The 19,294-nt window shown below is 33.3% G+C and overlaps 2 protein-coding genes across 3 annotated transcripts; one reads left to right on the top strand and one right to left on the bottom strand.

Annotated features, from left to right (window-relative positions):
- The first annotated feature begins 576 nt into the window (after positions 1 to 576).
- On the top strand, positions 577 to 4,504 carry Vps60 (vacuolar protein sorting 60). The gene is made up of 6 exons (XM_090106280.1): positions 577 to 747; positions 826 to 977; positions 1,337 to 1,502; positions 2,219 to 2,342; positions 3,068 to 3,236; positions 4,359 to 4,504. Exons 1-5 carry the CDS (start codon positions 679 to 681, stop codon positions 3,232 to 3,234), a joined length of 678 nt encoding a protein of 225 aa, XP_089962406.1. The 5' UTR covers positions 577 to 678; the 3' UTR covers positions 3,235 to 3,236; positions 4,359 to 4,504.
- Positions 4,505 to 5,134: 630 nt separating this feature from the next.
- On the bottom strand, positions 5,135 to 18,070 carry LOC149905408 (synaptic vesicle glycoprotein 2C-like). 2 transcript variants are annotated; one of them, XM_090106279.1, is made up of 11 exons: positions 17,888 to 18,070; positions 12,757 to 12,810; positions 12,039 to 12,200; positions 10,972 to 11,134; positions 10,566 to 10,687; positions 9,890 to 10,131; positions 9,337 to 9,542; positions 8,461 to 8,720; positions 7,029 to 7,188; positions 6,509 to 6,636; positions 5,135 to 5,556 (listed from the first exon to the last, which is right to left on the bottom strand). In XM_090106279.1, the coding sequence occupies exons 1-11, from the start codon at positions 17,889 to 17,891 to the stop codon at positions 5,501 to 5,503; spliced, it is 1,557 nt and encodes a 518-aa protein (XP_089962405.1). In that variant the 5' UTR covers positions 17,892 to 18,070; the 3' UTR covers positions 5,135 to 5,500. The 2 variants fall into 2 exon arrangements, with proteins under 2 accessions (XP_089962405.1, XP_089962404.1); XM_090106278.1 differs by lacking the exon at positions 17,888 to 18,070 and adding an exon at positions 12,883 to 13,029 and having other exon boundaries at positions 12,757 to 12,813.
- Positions 18,071 to 19,294: the final 1,224 nt, after the last annotated feature.

Below are 19,294 nucleotides of genomic sequence, written 5' to 3'. Positions count from 1 at the left end.
CAAAATTTTTGAAGACTTCTCATAATGATAACCACTTAAAGTTTTTAAATATGCAGTAAAACGCTTATAGTAACGCGTAAATAGTGTTTAATAGCTCATCTAGAAGGAATATTAAGCTCTAGCTGTGCCGCGCGGTTTCAGCTGCGTGGTTCCGCTCCTGTAGGTCTTAGCATGATGATAATATACAGGTGTAATCGATAAGTGTGCACAAGCAATTATTCCGAATCCACAGAATAGTAACGGAATAGTCGCCTGTGCACACTTATCGATTACACTCTGTATTATAGCCTATAGCCTTCCTCGATAAATGAGCTATCTAAATCTAACACCGAAAGAATTTTTCACCACACCAGCTGTAGTCCCCGAGATAAGCGCGTTCAAACAAACAAAGAAACTCTTCAGCTTTATAATATTAGTACATGTGATTAGAGCAGATTAGAGATTTAACCTGTGGATTTAACTCTCTTCATCGATAATTAATGATGTCTATTGCTATACATAAACATTTGAATTTTGAATCTGTAGCACAGTGAAAAATAAAAACGTCAAACTTGTTGACCAATTGTTGACTGACGAGTGTTGTTGGATTGTTGTGTTGTGACAAGAAATAAAATTCGAGAAAAACTTTGTAATTTGTTTTTGATTAACTCTGTGCTTAGTTGATCTTAATTCACAAAAATGAATAGAATATTTGGAAGAGGAAAACCTAAAACCCCAGGTCCCAGCATATCAGACTGCATAAGTACTGTAAGTAGTTAAAAGCTAAAGCGATGAGATGGTATGATTCATACCTTGAAATACTAATAAGAATATTGTAATTACTAGGTGGATAGCCGAGCTGATAATATTGAACAAAAAGTTCAAAAGCTAGATGCGGAGCTAAGGAAATACAAAGAACAAATGGCCAAAATGCGAGAAGGGCCAGCGAAAAATTCTGTAAAGCAAAAGGCCATGAGAGTTCTAAAACAGAAGAAAATGTATGGTTCTTATTTATTTAGTTAATTATCTTCATCTAAATCGTCTAAATTGATATAAAATATATTAGGAAAGTTGTTTATTCCAATAATTTTTACTACTTCTTGATAGGTTTTGCTAAATACGGCACTTTCATTAAACAAAGAAGAAAAAAATCATTTTGAGTCTTACAACACTAGTATTTTATTGTGCTCAAGTGTGTCCAAGCTTATGATAAGTATTTTACATAGATACAACTAAACACTTGGAATAAACAATGTCAACAAACTTGTCTTTATATTTTCAAATATTTCTCAGTATAAACATATTTTTTGCATGAAATACAAAAAATATTATATAATAACTAAAGTATTATATCCAGGTATGAACAACAGATTGATAACCTCCGAGCTCAATCATTCAACATGGAACAGGCAAACTACGCAACACAAACATTAAAGGACACTCACGCTACAGTCACAGCAATGAAAGATGGTGTCACATCTATGAAAAAGGAGTTCAAAAAGATCAATATTGATTCTATTGATGTAAGTTTAAATCTATTTTTTAAATAATATCCTGTTATACATAATCTACACTAATATTTTAATGAGGGAAGATTTGATTGTTTGTTTTTTTGTATTGGATAGGCTCCAAACTACTGGACTGATTAAAAAAATTATTTTACCATTACAATCCTACATTATTTCTGATGAACCTATGTTCAGGCTATATTTTTGATGTAGGGGGTCAACCCGGGCGGAGCCAGGATGTATAAAAATAAATTGGAACTCTAAAAACTAATTAAATGTGCATTCAACAATAAATAAACTGGCTCAGCTTATGAAAAATATTTTATTGGTTTACTTCTTCAAAAAACCTCGAAAAATGATCTTCTTTATGAAAGCAGTTGAAATTATTTATTCAGTTTATTGTAGTGTCCTTTTTTTTGTAAGTGGGGAAAGCGTTTGTGAATGTCCTAATATTATAAATCAAGAAAATTTTTTCCTGAATTTTATCCACAATACAGTTCAATATTTAATTACAAAAATTGGTTGTTTGTAAAAAAGGTTTACGATCGAGATGTTTACGTGATAACGTCTTATTGGTGGCAGCGCTCAAGATGAGACGGGAGATCGGACCGTCTCTCTCTCGTTATACCTGCGATCGCGCTCGTGAGGTTTTGGTGTGACACAAGTTCTGAACATGTCACCCGACTAAAACGATTTTAAAGACGTTATCACGTCAATAATTCAAATTGCAGGATGTGAACGACGAACTCGCTGACATGTTGGAACAAGCTGATGAAGTGCAGGAGGCGCTCGGCAGACAGTACGGCATGCCAGAGATTGATGATGATGAGTTAGCTGCGGAGCTTGATGCATTGGGTAATTTAATTCATACTTGCGTGTTTGTTATATTGATGCACAAGCTATTATCACGTCTTCATGCGAATGAGTGATTTATAACCTCAATCATACCACAAAAAAAAATTAGACTAATACCAATAGAAACTTAGGGTTATATATAGCTTTTCGACACAAAAGCAATAATTCTTAAAGTTCGTACTACTATTTATCATAAAAATTCATAGACAAATCCATTCAGCTAAACTTGAGTTATGAATGACGAAATTAACACGACTTTCTTTTAAAGATATCCGATATTCATACATGATAATGTTTTCACTTAGTTAATCACATCAAAGAGTCATAGGCTGGTGGAAAATTTTAAATTACTTATGTATTACGATTTAAAAGCGTTTGTAAAGGAAGTCTAGTTGTATGAATAAACTAGATTTCCGCCCGCGGCTTCGCCCGCGTTTTCAAAGGAAAACCCGCATAGTTCCCGTTCACGTGGAATTTCCGGGATAAAACCTATCCTATGTGTTAATCCAAGTTACCCTCTATATGTGTGCTAAATTTCATTGTAATCGGTTCAGTAGTTTTTACGTGAAAGAGTAACAAACATCCATACATCCATACATCCATACTTACAAACTTTCGCCTTTATAATAGTATGAAGGATTAAGATGTCCGATTTTAAGACTGAATCAATCATACATAAATCAGTTCATGAAATAAATAACTCATTACTACTTATTTTATTACAGGTGACGAAATAGCATTAGACGATGACACATCATACCTCGATGATGTGGTGAAAGCCCCAGCGGCTCCCGACAAGGAGCCAGGAGCGGACAGCATTAGGAACAAAGATGGAGTGCCCGTCGATGAGTTTGGTCTGCCGCAAGTGCCGAGCGCTGCTCATGCTAAATAGATGTGAGTATTCTTATATTCATGAGATGCCAGAATTCATTTTTATTTTTTATACAAGCCGAAATATAAACAATTTTTTAAATTGTATATTATTTATTTTAGTGTAAAAGTTATGTACAATATGTTAAAAAGACACACATGGTCACATAGTACTCTTGAATAAATAGTTACGTACAGGAGTGTATGCTACACAGAGGCGGCTCGCGACAAAATTGTATGGTGTGTTTGTTCAGTTGAAATAAAACAACGAAAATACAATAGCGTTAGCGGGATAATTTATTAAAAAAAATATGTGGTGTTCATTATAATTGGTGTTCATTTTAAATATCCATTTAAACAATAAAAATTATAAAGTACAGGCTATTTCAAAACGAATTCAATGATTATCAATAAATAATTTGAAAATCGCCGAATTTGCATTCGCGAGCGTATTCATAGTGTTTGTTAATATAGGAGTCGCAACGTCGCGCGCAATTGCGGCTGTCATAATAACCGGCAACGTCGTGTGTGAGCAGCGCTCCGAATATGGCTATTTTTCCATAGTAAATCTTTTGTTTCGCGTAGGACTGTGGCGAAATTTCTCTTTCACTCTTATTGGACTTCGTATTTAGGCAATGTACTGAATCTTGTTTCACAGGAGCACAATCGAGAGCGCTCGATAGATCCGTTTCGCGCGTTACTTATGTAATGATACAGAACAAGATGTATGTACCTAATGATGTATTTTATTTGTGATGTGTAAAGGTACTTATTTTATTGATATTAGTATTGGAGTTTGTTTACGATAGGTTTCAAATAGTCATATTAGTTATTATTAAATGAATGAGGAGGTATAACTATGTATAACTTTATTATAATTATTTATGGGAGTTCACTGCACCAGCGCTCCTTAGGACGAGCCGCCTCTAATCCTACACTATATTCTATTCTTTTAATTTTCACATTTAAAACTCACTCACATTCACATAAAACAATATTTTAAACGAAACTGCTTACGCGTCTATTAGGCAGACTTTTTTAAAGAGCGTATACAATGGATTTTGAACTTTACTGCCATGAAATAAGGTACATTTTTGAATAAAAACACTGGCACTCGGCCTTAACTTTTATTTTCATTGTTCACAGATATTCTTCATCATCACACCATAGAATATTATTTTTTAATATAATGTTATGTTTATTTTTTATAATTTCGATTTTAAGTTGTAAAGTTTACAAGTTGAAAAGAGATTTAAACGCTATTAGCACATTTACTATAGAACATAAAATATACCTATATATGAAAAAAATTGTCTGAGGATCAAAAAATATTTATCTTTAAAAAAGTATATAATATTATTAATAATTATTAAAATAGCCGTAATACTTGTTGCATTATTGCATTAATGTTTATTTGTAATACTAAATGTAATATTTGTATCGAATTAATAAATTGTTTAAAAGCTTTACATGTATTTGTATTGATATCATCTTTTCTGTACACCATAATATGTATACTGAATAGGCACCTATTGCAAATAATTAATATTTATATTTATTGTACTCGTGTTTATTATCTGATTTAGGGCCGATTTTTCAATCCATGGTTAAAACTTATCCGCCCAATAAAGTATTACACGATAATATTCAAATGTCACCCGTAAACTGTCAAAGACGGGCAAAGAATACATTTTTGAAATGGTAGTTTAATACGTTATTCGACGAATAAGTATTAACCAAGGATTAGGAAAAATCAGCCCTTAGAGTTCTAACAGACGAACGGCAAGTTGTGGACGGCAGAGGCTTGCCGTTCATGTGTTAGAATTCTTAGTCATCACACTAGAATATATTCTAGAATTATAGATACAACAATACTTAGAAAAGCACACAATAGAACAGGGTATGAAATCAAACAACCAATGTATTAATAGGCGAAATAACCTTTAATAATAAATATATTAATAATTTAAGGGCATTATATTACAAAGTCAACATTAAAATACTGTTGTTCAATCTTACATTATTATCTGCTCTTCAATAATTTGTACTGAATCACAGTAACTGCGCCATTTATCATTACGGACAATAAATAATACTTAGGCCACGAAGTTTACATCCTAATATGTACATTTCACATGGTTCACTACAGACAGTCTAATCGGTCCATGCTCGACTTGCGTTTTCGCAGCCGCCAAAAAGTGGCTTTTACCCCAAAAACTTTATAGATTTGTAGAATGAGGTAAAAAGGTCGAGTATGGCCGGTCTAATTGCACTAGGTTGGTGCTCGCTTAATCGAGGGCTTCTTGTCCTGTCTTTGGCAAGAAGAAACAGAGGATCGCGGCAGCTGGAAACAAATGTAGATTAGTATTTAATTCACAAATGGTGTGGTTGTTTTATTGAGTACTAGTTGTTCTCCGCGGTTTTACCCGCAGTACTCCGCTCCTGTTGGTCTTAGCGTGATGATATATCATAACCTTCCTCGATAAATGGGCTATCTAACACCGAAATAATATTTCAAATCGGACCAGTAGTTCCCGAGATTAGCGCGATCAAACAAACAAACAAACAACTTTAGCTTTATAATATTAGTTTTAAAGAGTATGAAAAATTCGATCACGAGGCGGGATTTGAACTGCGTCTTCCGCCATATTTTACATTATGTAGGGTTATTGTATATATTTATTTAGGGTTTATAGTCTAACGGTCGTACTAATAAAATGTTACCCATTCGCTTTGCAATGGATTAGTTATTGCAATAACCTGTCTTGTTTTTACGATTGACGTTTCATGTGAGCAAGAGCAGGACACAGCTATGGTAGAAAATGGTAGAAATTTATCCATTGTTTAACTTTTTATTAGTAAGGCCGTAAGTAACTAGACAAAACAGATAAAAGGAATAACTCTTCATTAATTACTAGTGTAACTAGTACTGTTCATTGACGAGTCAATTTGAGATATTAATTGTACGTCGTGAACCATTATTTTAATCAGTATTAAATATCGTTAGTTTTCTTACAACGTACATTTTTTGAGATCAAGACTTCTTTAGCTGCGATAAATACATTTTGGTAAGCGAAAACCTTACGAATTCGCGTCATCGACATGATAATTGATAGTATTATGAAATTTCAAATATTATTTATAATTTATTAAGATTTTAAGCTTTAAATATGTATAAAAATGTCAAACTTAAAAATCTGGACTGCCCACAGAAATTCTAAGTTAAGTTTTATAAGCAGTGCATTTGCCTTCTAGTGCTTACCATTTTTTTATTTCTAATATTTAAAAATACTCACTGAACAAGAAAGCCGCGAATACTACAATTGGTATGACGCAGTTGATATCTATGAGGTAACCGAACGACAAGTTGCCGATGAGACCACCACCTCGACCCGCTGTTAATGAGAGTGCTGCTGCCATTACCCTGGAAGAAAATATTAAATTTGAATTAGACTCTTCTAGAAGCACTTTTGAATTGTCATTTAACAGTTTGAACATTTATGCATTTTATATAAACATTAACATAATGCTAGAAAAGATAAATTAGACCACATCTTGCCTGGATATACAACGTCTTTTTTTTTGTTTATGGACCCCCACCCAAGAGAGGGAATATAAATTATTACAGTTTTATAATGATGGAGCATGATTGAAACTAACATCTTAGATCTCCTCTGAGTGGGAGTTGGGAAAAGTGTGCATTTCATGTTTTATTCAATGGTTTTTAGTAGCAGTTGAATTTCATATTATCTTGTAAGCATTTTTTTTACTTTGAAAAGAGTTAATTTAATAAATGTAAATGTATTAAGTACTAACCTGAGGTTCGTAGGGAATAGATCTACCAGCACACAAAAAACGAGAGAGATGGCGAGTGACGTCAGAGCTTCGAAGATACATGACAATACCAAGTTTTGAGTTGAGTTCTGCACGAAGAACAGACCCACTGTGACTAGGCCAGCGAAGCCGAGGGAGAAAACTGGAATAAATAAGATTTTTAGTAATTTTTGTCTAAGTAAATATTTTAAATTTGTATAGAAAAGTAAAGGCTGTTTAAATGGGAGGAACACGTTATTCAATTTAAAGTTAGTATCCCTTACTACCTATTGAAGTATTAAAGTGATGTATCAAAGTGTGATGCAGTTTTATAATGGATGATGAAATAAATCACACTATAATATTTCAAAGGGATACCAATTTAAAATATAGGTAGGTACGTAACTAAGATAGAAGTAGTATGTGCCATATATTTTATAGTAATTGGTTGGTAAAAAAAAACGAAATCTGGTTACCTACTATGTTTCAAACTATTAATATAATTCATATTGTACGGATGTGAAAAAGTTTGTTATGAATATTGGTATGCAGATAAACTGGCCTAAAATAACAACTTTATACGGGCACTAATAGTCATGCGGGTTGAAATTATTACGCCCAAATACCAAGGCACAGATTGTTTATTATGTAACAAGTTTTCTTTTGTATATGTGATCATATACATTTATCAAAAAGGGATATTGTAAAAAAAATGCATTGTAATTGTTTTTAACAAATTAGAAGAGACATTTCGACTTTCTTAAAACTCCAACAATTAAAACTATATAATGTAGATTCTCTATACTAAATCTAGTCTTCAAGACTAGAAAAATGTACTTACTCAAGAAGAACTTAGCCCCAAGTTTGTGCACACACAGCGGCAACCACAGTGACGTGGGTATACAAGCCAGACCCACAATCAGGGTGTGCATGTACACACTCTGGTCTATGATCTCGCATTCGTACAACTATGAATATACTAGACTTAATCTTGTTTTCTAGTAAAAGATAAAAAGTACTTACTCAAGAAGAACTTAGCCCCAAGTTTGTGGACACAGCTTTCTAGTTCTAGTTTAAAAAATTGAAAAAGTACTTACTCAAGAAGAACTTAGCTCCAAGTTTGTGTACACACAGCGGCAGCTTTCTAGTTCTAGTTTAAAAAATTGAAAAAGTACTTACTCAAGAAGAACTTAGCTCCAAGTTTGTGTACACACAGCGGCAACCACAACGACGTTGGTATACAAGCCAGACCCACAATCAGGGTGTGCATGTACACACTCTGGTCTATGATCTCCCGTTCGTACAACTATGAATATACTAGACTTAATCTTGTTTTCTAGTAAAAGATAAAAAGTACTTACTCAAGAAGAACTTAGCCCCAAGTTTGTGGACACAGCTTTCTAGTTCTAGTTTAAAAAATTGAAAAAGTACTTACTCAAGAAGAACTTAGCCCCAAGTTTGTGCACACACAGCGGCAACCACAACGACGTGGGTATACAAGCCAGACCCACAATCAATGTATGCATGTAAACACTCTGGTCTATGATCTTCTCGCAATCGTACGGGTCCATAGAGTCCTCGTCCACAACAACCCCGGACACATCGCACACTGAGGCCGATGTGTTGGGGAAGCGGTGCTCGAACTCCTCGTAGCGGTTGAACAACTCGGGGAACCAGATCATTAGGGTGTAGTAGCTGGAAGGGGACATAAGCTTGTAATTTTTGTTAGTCTGTAGTATGAATGAATGAATGAACGCTTTATTTGCACCAGTAACAAAATTATAACACAAACAATAGAAATACGTACAAAAAGGCGGCCTTATCGCTAATACAGCGATCTCTTCCAGGCAACCTTAGGTCAAGGATGATGAGAATTACGAAGTTGTAATATTGAACGAGTTTGTACTACAATTTTTTAACCTAGGTACTTCAAAGGAGGAGGTTATCAATTCGGCTGGTATATTTTTAAATAGTATATAGTACGTGAGTCATGGAACTGTTATTGCAATGAATGAGTAGTAGGTCTTTTGGAAGATGCTAGTTAGCAATAGTTTGCTCTTGCCTCTTTTGCTTGAAACATATTCTCTTTTGGAAGCAGGAAGGGTAATAATGTTTGCTGCATGCTTGCAATTGGTGTCCAAAGAAATGACAAGCTTTTTAAGCTATGTTTACATTTATGATAACGTCATGAAAATTGAATTATTTCTGCCTTTTGGATTTTTGATAACGTTGATATTTAGATGTAGGGGCTGGGCACAAGATAAGAAATAACATAAATTGTCGAAAAAAAGTATTTGCCATTTTAACTTACCTAGTAGTTAAGCCAAACTGAATAAGACATGTGAGTATTGTGTATTTGAGATAGGGAGGCCTGCACAGAGCCTTGGTTTGAGTCCAGATCTCGGTAAACAGTCTCTTGAGGTCCTTGCGTTTGCGCATGCTCAGTGATCGGACTGATTTCTGGGAGTTTTGCGATGCCACCGAAATTGTACGCTGTTTCTCCTTGAGGCTTTTGATCTACGATTAATAGTAAATGGTTAGTAGGTATCATAATAATGTATCCGGTGTGAAATAAACCTTTAAATATTGATTACAATTACTTTTAAAATAGCTTAGAGACCGAAATGCTAGATGTGTTTGCTTGATTTAAAGTATATTTTGTTTCCGTTTAATATAGTTAGTAATTTCTAATTAGTGGCTGATTTTGATTTTGAAACATAATTGGTGTATGTAAAAAATATGACTTCATTGAGTATGTATAAACATTAGCAATCAAAACTTCTAATTATTTTTAAGCAGTGCAATGAATTTATTTCATATTAAAATAATTGATAATGAAATTATTGACGGTAACAAAAAATTACCGGATAGTTATCGGGGTCATCGCCGGTGTTCTGCTTGTAGACGCTCTTCAAGCAAGCCAGTGCATCATCATAGTCCCCGCACTCCATCATGAACTTGGGACTCTCCGGGAAGGTCATGAGCCAGAAGCCCAGCATCAGGGATGGGACCCCGCAAGCGGCTACGAACCAGTTCCATGAGTCGTAGGAGAAACTGCCGCTCTCCATGCGGATGCCCTGAATCGGGATGATTGCCCAGGCGATGACTGTAAAGGAATATTAGCTTTTATTGTGTACTAGCTTACCACCCGCGGCTTCGCCCGCTTTGTCTAATACCTAATAAATTATATATTAAAACCTTCCTCTTGAATCACTCTATCTATTAAAAAAACAGCATCAAAATCCGTTGCGTAGTTTTAAAGATTTAAGCATACAAAAGGACATTAGGTAAAACTGCACCCAAATTATTGTCATTTTACAGTCGAGTACGTAAACAAAAAAGAAACTTGTTTAATGTGCTATGATTTTTTTTTAAATATAAAATCACTTTTATTAAACCCATTGAGCCCCGAACGGCCCGATCGGGCCACGACACAATAGATTTTCTATTGTGTCTGTGATTCCGTGGCCTGAGTTATTAAAATGAATATTAACTTTTATAACTTTTTCGAGATTTTTTTTATAATCTATAAAGACTTACGTGGTAGCAAGATGACACCAAGTGTCCAGAACATTTCCATCCAGCAGAGGATCTTCTCTCTGTACTTGGTGGCTTGGAACTCTCCCAGGTACGGGAAACAGATACCCATGGCTCCGGCGACCCTGTGACAAAATACTTTTTAGAACTGCTATTGATTAGTTGTTTGATTGCCTATTTAATGGAAATATGTTAGTATTTATAATGCATTTACTTATTATAAGGGTATAAATAAATATTCTACTGAATATTATTCAAAGTATCTATAAAAATGTAAGACACTCATAATTTTTATTAGCTATTACTAGTAAGACTTAATTTTTAAAACTATTTTATTTTAAATGGAAATCCAAATTACTCCTGCTAAGGCTAATCAAATTTGTTTAGGCTAATTAAATTAAGTACTTACGCAAAACCGTTAACGAATCTGCACGCCATGAAGACTGGCAGAATTTGTACGAACGATGACACGATGCCGATGAAGCCATCGAGCAACAGCGTGGAGACCAGCACGATCTTACGGCCCTTGGTGTCGGCCAAGCAGCCCCAGAAGTATGAGCCGATAACCATACCTGAAAAAAAAAATTAAATAAAATGCTCATTTTAGTTGGTATGTTATGTTTGTTTTGTAAACAGTTTCACTAATATTGAATTATGCTGAATGCCGCAAAAGAATTGCATTTATCACCAATATTTCGTATAATGATATTCTATCAATAATATTTCATATAATAGACATTATTTATAATAAAATATTATAAAGAGGAAAGGTTTGATTTTTTGTTTGTTTGTTTGTATGAATTGAATAGGCTCCGAAACTACTTGGCAGATTTGAAAAATTCTTTCACTGTTGGAAAGCTACATCATTTCTGAGTGACATAGGCTAGGTTTTATCCCGGAAATCCCACGGGAACGGGAACTATGCGGGTTTTTTTTTGAAAACGCGGGCGAAGCCGCAGGCGGAAAGCTAGTTTATAATATCTAGCAGTGTTGATTAAATATTTGTTCTACTATTTTGATAAAGAATGAGGATTAATAAAATATACCTAAGAACATTGAATTCCTAAGCTTTTAAGCTGCGTTACTATTTTTCTAAGCATTTCAATTAGAAAGCATTGAGGAAAACATTATGATTCTACATTGTGTCTTTTACACAAATACTGTAAAACCACTCTTTATGTAATCTTTGCCTACTCATAATTGATTACATTGAAATCAAGTAATCTCTCTGAGTAATATTTGCCCATAATATAATATACATTCACTAACGCCACCACTCGACACCACAACGATAAAAAGATACCTACAAACAGTAGCTTAACTCGATACAAAACGTTCGAAATAGCTCACTCTCACATACACATCGACTTAGATGTACGAGTCTCGTATACGTAGTATCTATTTGACAATCTGTGGTCTCGATTTGTAGATAGTTTCCTTACTGTTTGTATTGTTTTACTGTGTCTCAATACTCACCCAACATAGGCGCTGCAGTAAGCCATCCCTTATCAGACGAGGTCATTCGGAAGTCGCATGTCGCAGCCGGTAGTACAAACGATACTATAGTGATGCCGATAGCGGTGTCTGCGTAGATCAGCCCCGTGATCGCGAGCAGACAGAAGTGGAAGCGACCGAAGCCTGGAAGAAGAATATTGTTAGCATTTTTTTCCCACTCAGAATATACGGAATTAGCACAATTTTTCCTACTGCAAATATAAGCCTACTATATGGGTTTAGGTTGTATATCTACGTTAAGAACGATATAATCAGCTCATATATTTCCATTGCAAAAACTCAATTTCAAAAATCTTTCAACAAAAAAAAGTATATGAATATTAAAGGAACACTTCTATCCAATCAGATATTTTAAAATATTATAGGCAGTCTGTATTATACAAATTACAATAAACACTGCATATCTTCAAACCGGTGATTGTATAAAACAATACAGGCAAGATTCTATACAGACGGTGATTGATGATAGACATGCATTATGTTGTTTTTAACATTCAACCGTATGTACTTATTACAATGTATGAACTAATTCGTCAACTGTATGTCCTAAGAAAGAACAACGTTTACTTTACGCTGCTTTACACAAGCAGTGAGCCAACACAATATTTTGGCTATGGACTTTTCTAGAAGTATTTTTTTATCACTAATATCTAAAGAATTATAACCTAATAATACATACCGGTCGCCGAGATAGCGGCTTCGAAGTCCGCTCCATGCTCTAAGAAGTCTAAACCTGTAACCAAAATATCTTCGTCAGCATACAAAAGACACACCACACTCAAATCCACGTTTTAGCACTTAACTGATAATACTGGTCGAAGGGTTCTAGTTACAGTTAAATGTTGTTCTACCATAGTCATATTGATTCAATTATCAATATTCACAATTCACTTTGTTTATTTAAATCATTATGTGCAGTTTAACCGAATACCCTATTGTATGCACTGCTTGACATGTCTTAAATGATAATATTTAAAGGGCTTACACTATTATAAACCCTATTCGACCGTGATTAAGACGGAAATAGTGTGCAGTTATGCTGCAAATCGTAATTATGCATATGTTATAATTTATGTGGGTATGCTGTGACCTTATTAGCGAAGGATTGCCTACCCTCATAAGATTAGGAATACATGTTTGACACGCATTGTTTCTTTTATATTCAAGTAGATTTTCTCGATTGACAGGTTTAATAATAATGCCGGATATGAGTTAAATTTTTTATAAATTACATGCTTTGAAATAAATTTCATTACAACGATCAAAACATCTCAGTCTGTCAGTGGCCGTGCTCTTAAAAAGTTTTTTAATCTAACGTCGCGTCGTTGAATATTACAAATTGTTTCACTGGATATTCAGGATATTGCTTGATAACTTTAGTCGCTAATCAAACAGGTAGGTATATAATTAAATTAGGACTACGCTAAAATCAATAGTCATAAAACAACTTTACAAACTTCAATTTTAGCCAAAACTACAATACTTGATATCTATTAAAATAATTGTTTATTTTCAGATAAATTAAATTTCTATTGTGTTTAATTATACAACATAAATTGTTATTTAATTTATCTATAATTAGACATACACGATAATGTTTGAATTAAATTATTTTACTAATGATACATTAATTTATGCGATTATTATACAACAATAATAATTATAGATAGGTCCATTAATATAATAAGTGATTAATGTAATATTTTTGTGTGTTATTTTTATTTGTTTTTTCACACGGAAATATAGTATTGGCCTCTTTGGCCTACCTCAACAAACAAATCAAAACGTAGCTATTTTTCATTATTTCAATTTAAAATCTGTCTGTCATTGTTTTTGCGAATAAACCCACTTTTGTTCCTGGGAGACCCCAGTTATTAATTTTTTAACTATTTTTCGATACTGCATCCAAATCGGTACCTATTGTGTTTTAGCCGTTTCAGAGGAATATATTATATAATACGGCATACGCATGTATAAATATAATTTTAATTATAATGTGCAATAGTACCTACCTAGTAAATACTAGTATTTTATGTTAATATTTATTTTGTGAACTTATGATAACGTACTTTATTTACTTGTTTACTTACTTTCACCTTAATTAGCAATAAAATGATAGATGAACAATTAAAAATAGATAAAATAATTGTACATAATGAAAATATGAATACTCATATAAATTTGAAGTAGGTACTTAATTATTGGATCGGCATATTTTAGTTTTAGTTTTTGTTTTGCGAGATTATAGTATTATAAGTATAGGTATTTACTGAGCCCTTGATTCAATGAATTGCTTCGATTACGCAAAGGAAAGTCGATCCATACTGTAGCTATATACAGTATGGTTATTTTGGCGCCATTTTTGTATAAGTAGGTAACTTTTTCTTATTTTTTTTAATGCCAACATTTAGTTATAACTTTGATTATCTATTAACTGGCAATTAAAAAAAACTTGATAAATTAAAAATAAAGGAAATCTTTAATTATAAAGAAACGTGGTGTTAAAGAAAATTTCATCATATTGCATGACAGTTTGTTATACGAAAGTAACACCACCGTATAAATATATAAAAAACTAAAAAAAGCTGAATGCATTTTAAATATTTTTATTTAGTCTGTTAAATTTGTTTCCATTTGAATTAGGAACTGTTAAAGATTAGAAAACACAAAAGAAAAACGGTCAGCTGAATTATGACGAAAACAATATTGCATTAACATTTTACAAAAGTAGCAAGACTGTTTTTTGACAGAATCGTACCTATCTGTGGAAACAGTTTACGTAAGTACTTAAGAATAACAGATACATTATTTTTATTCAATGGAAAAATATTGTTTATGAAGGTTTTTGGAGATAAAAAGATATCTCTTCAATTATCTGATACAATTGTGTTCAGAAAGTAAAGTAGGTAGGTAAGTATAAATGCTTCCGTTACAATAATACGTCAACATTATTGAAACAGGCTTGGATCGAAAGTTTCAAAGGCTATTTTTTTTAATTATTATTCAAACTCCTCTAAACCGGATTTGATATCCGTTTTCAAAAAGGACTTACGTTTTTATCATTTTTTTTATCTGTAGACAAAAAGCGGCAAACATCTAGTAACAAATAGTATCTATTACTGTGCTATTACATCTTTTAAGGCTATGTACACAAATATCATCAAAACTGCAAACAGTTGATACACTCAATTAAATTGTCACTATTGTGTACACAGCGCTATCTTATCTCAGGTAGCATTTCTATAGCGGTGTCATGATTAATCAATTTTAAGTAAAAATGAGATGAAGGATTTTTCCCGTAAATAAAATGACATGTGTAAGCAAGTGTTATCTTGTGTGCACGTAAACACGCTTGTATAGGCTGCCGTTTGGCATTGCAAGGTCATGGGTTTTGGAATAATGAGATAGTAATATCGTCTAGATGAAAGATAGTAAAAAAATAAATTTGTTTCTGTCATGTATGCAATGTTGCCTTTTTTGTGGCATTACAGATAAAATTTTTAAGCTGTACAGGGTGTCCCAAAAAGTAGCGACGAACGGAAGCTGGGAGGTATAGGACCTAGAGGGCTATCCGAATCGCCCCCATGTATGTTATGCGATTTTTCGTATTTTCGGAGTTATGATTTTTTTTTTAATTTTTCATCTATCGCTGAGTACCTACGATGAGATTTTTATTTATGGTGACGTGAATTATTGCGCTAGATGCTTGATTTTTTTTGTGTGCTAAGCTGAAAGATATGCCAATCCAGTATGGTAACATTTACTATCGTTAGATTTTCGAATGGCATAAAAAAAAGAATTAAATGCCAAGAAAGATAAAATTACCCAGTATGTTCACAACTTCAAGGGCCCGTAAAAAAATAAAATCACATGAAAAAAGGTTTCCGTTTGGCTTTTAAAAACTTGCTCTATCTATCAGGTAGCTACCCTGAAAATTTCATTTTATTATTCAGAAGGCTTCAATCGAAAAATTGAAATCTAAATGTGGTAAGTGCAAAACTTGAATTAGTATTATAATTCAGAATACAATCACTACTACATTCACAAATCTTATCATTTTCGTCGTAACTATTAATTTTAATGCATCAATATTTATGTAGAGTCGGTATAAATAAAAAAAAATGTCCTATCTCGGGTATCAAAATATCTCCATACCAAATTTCATGAAAATTGGTGCAGTACTTTAGGCGTGATTGAGTAACAGACAGACAGACAGAGTTACTTTCGCATTTATAATATTAGTATGGATTGCTGTGATTGGCATTGACACTCAATACTAGAAGTAGGTAGTCGTGAAATAGTTGTAATTCGATTTTATTACTTCTTGTCCACACATGGTAATTTTAGATATAGAACTTAGTACTTACATTATATTATAATATTTCCAGTAATAAGTAATTAACCTTTCTAATATGATTAGTCATTCGACTCTTACAAAAACAAAAAAAAACGGTCAAGTGCGAGTCGGACTAGCGCACGAAGGGTTCCGTAATCCGTACTATGGGGACCCCCCCTTAATATATATATGTTTTAATTTTTAGTATTTGTTGTTATAGCAGCAACGGAAATACATCATTTGTTAAAAATTTCACCTTTCTAGCTGTCTCATTAATAGGGTCCCGTTGTTCCGTTTCGGTACGGAACCCTAAAAAGTAACGAAATTCAATAATTACGGGTATGTATAGAATTTACTAAAGATAAAAATGTCTGTACTAAAGAAAAAAATGAAATTTTCCAGTGGCATACACTACACACAGTTAACAATTATTTTGATTGCTATAATTGATGTAGTAAGTTATCGTAATTATGCATACTTTTATTTTTAGGTAATAATGAAACAAGGTTTTATTTTAGCATATTTTTTATATCAAATAAATGCTTTTTTATTTTTTATTAGTAGGTTTTGTATAACGTAAATAAAAAATATCCCCTGAAAGATACATATATGTATTTTTTTACAAATATCTCTTTATTGACAGCCCTAACCGTTCTCCATGCTCGTGATTTTTCCGGATTTCCGTTTACCGAGCATTCCTGCACAAATGTCAAATACCTTCAAACTGATTAAAAAGTAATCTTGTACAAGTTAACTTTAAATGAATGAAATATTACCTTTTCGAGCTTTTCTTAACTTAGTTACATTTAATTATTTGTTTATTGAAAATTGATGAATTTACGTTCCTCCAAAATTATAAATGAAGTCCTCCTAAAATTATGTTCATTAACTATGTGTAAATCTTTAGTTTACAAATTTTATTAAAAAAAAACTTTCTTACAGTTAGTTAAGTAACTTTAAGTACCTACTTAAGTCTATTTAAGTAAGTTATTACGTAACTTTGAATATCATTCATATAAATAAATTACATAAATTACAATACCATACAAAAAAAATTTAAGTCTACCTTAAAATTTTCAGTCCAAAAATCGATCTTTAAAATATTCCTTAGCATCCCTATTCCTTCATATTATTACAGAAAAATACAAGTATATATTAGTAAATATTAACAAGACAATAGCATGCTTGTTTTAGTTATATCTATTCCTGCCAAGACTCAAGTCTCTTTATAATCCAACAAAGAATGAACTTGGTTCTTGAAATCGTTGTAACATTGTCAACATATGATGGACAGCCGTGTAGTTTCCAATTTACGATATAAAAAAACATAACACAAAGCGCGAACACTGACAGTTATTTATTGAAATACAATTAGCAAACTTAATTGGTTTCGCATTCATTATCATCGCACTGATCAACTTAGAGATTTTTAACGTTAAAATCTAGTTCTATAAACTGCACAAAAATCGCTTACCCATTTTTATAACGGAATCACTTCACTATTAAAAAGTCCGATACAAATCACGACAATCGGTCTATCGGCATAGCATCATCACCCTGTAGTATTGCAACGAATGCGCGCGCGCAAGTCTCCGTCGCCTCAAGGATGTCGCGTGCCTTCTGAGGCTGCTGTGCGAATGCTGGCTCGCTACCGGCTTCCAACCAATATTCCTACCACTTGATAACAGATACAGAGGCCGCGTTATCGCTCATCTCATATTATCTAGACGGTCACCGCCATCCATCTTGCCTCTAGGCCGACGTCAGGTTCGTTACGTAAGGCAAGTTCACGTCCGGAATTTGAGCAATTTACTCCTTTGCCTTTATCATAATTAATTGAGACGGTAACGCACTGTTATCATCGATTACAGGGCTGCCGATGTCTACTTTTTCATGGTAATCGGAAAATTTTTAACGGGCTTACGGAAAGTTAGTTTAAACCAGATAATTCTTGTTTAGTTTAACGTATTTATTACAAGGTCTATTGAAATTTGCAAAATTGATAAGGGCACAAAAACACTTACATTAATTAGTCCCACAACTTTGGAAAATTTCAGAAATTGTTTATACTAAGTGTTAAATTAAATTACGTATTTCGATAAGAACGCATAACTTTTCATTGCAACTATAAACGTAGGTTCTAAGTGGACTCTTAGTTTTAAATAAGTTTATTAGACAGCTTGTGAAGACGTATATATCATATACATAGCAATACAACCTGGCACTATATTATAAAACTAGCTTCCGCCCACGACTTTGTACGTGCATCCCCGTTTTTTCCCCGTTCCCGCAAGAATTTCGGGAAATGCTTTCTTGGCGGATGCCTACGTCCTAACATATACCTGCATGCCAAATTTCAGCCCGATACGTCCAGTGGTTTGGGCTGTGCGTTGATAGATCACTATATCAGTCACCTTTGAGTTTTATCATGGACAAATATATATCTAGATATACAGGGTGTCCCACTATTGGTATACTAAGCGCGAAGGGACTTGTAGTTTTGCATACACTAATCACGTAAAAAATACTTAAACAACAAAATTACATCAAAAACTTTTTGCAAAATTTTGCCTGAAAATCCATATTTTCTTCTCTAGCTTCGCGCAGCCGGCATATACCACTTTGCTAATGTGAGCATTTTGTCTATGAAAACATAATCTTAAACGATAAGTCACGTGCTGGTAGCAAACCTGGGCGGGTTGCTTGTTATGGGTGTACACATAGAGTTTTAAGAATTCATCTATTTGAAAAAAAACTGCGTCTGGAATTTTATAAGTATTTTTTACGTACTCAGCGTATGCAAAACTATAACCTCCTTTGAGCTTAGTATACCAACAGTGGGACACCCTGTATATTTGTCGGTTATATATATATATATATA

The sequence above is a fragment of the Colias eurytheme genome, chromosome 10, assembly GCF_061535395.1.
Source record: "Colias eurytheme isolate Ceu_HAF_F1 chromosome 10, ilColEury1 Martin Lab GWU primary, whole genome shotgun sequence".
NCBI classification, from domain to species: Eukaryota; Metazoa; Arthropoda; class Insecta; order Lepidoptera; family Pieridae; genus Colias; species Colias eurytheme.
Note: the sequence above shows the minus strand (reverse complement) of the source record. Positions and strands in the feature narration are given on the sequence as shown.

Bases quoted from the DNA above. Each gene is read 5' to 3' on its own strand.
- LOC149905408 (XM_090106278.1), bottom strand. From the start codon at position 12,937: ATGACTATGGTAGAACAACATTTAACTGTAACTAGAACCCTTCGACCA. The intron at 12,814-12,882 runs CAGTTAAGTGCT...ATATTTTGGTTA, and splicing joins AACCCTTCGACCAGTATTAT to CAGGTTTAGACTTCTTAGAG. The intron at 8,721-9,336 runs GTAAGTTAAAAT...GTCCCCTTCCAG, and splicing joins CAGTTTGGCTTAACTACTAG to CTACTACACCCTAATGATCT.
- Vps60 (XM_090106280.1), top strand. From the start codon at position 679: ATGAATAGAATATTTGGAAGAGGAAAACCTAAAACCCCAGGTCCCAGC. The intron at 748-825 runs GTAAGTAGTTAA...TGTAATTACTAG, and splicing joins TATCAGACTGCATAAGTACT to GTGGATAGCCGAGCTGATAA. The intron at 2,343-3,067 runs GTAATTTAATTC...ATTTTATTACAG, and splicing joins TGCGGAGCTTGATGCATTGG to GTGACGAAATAGCATTAGAC.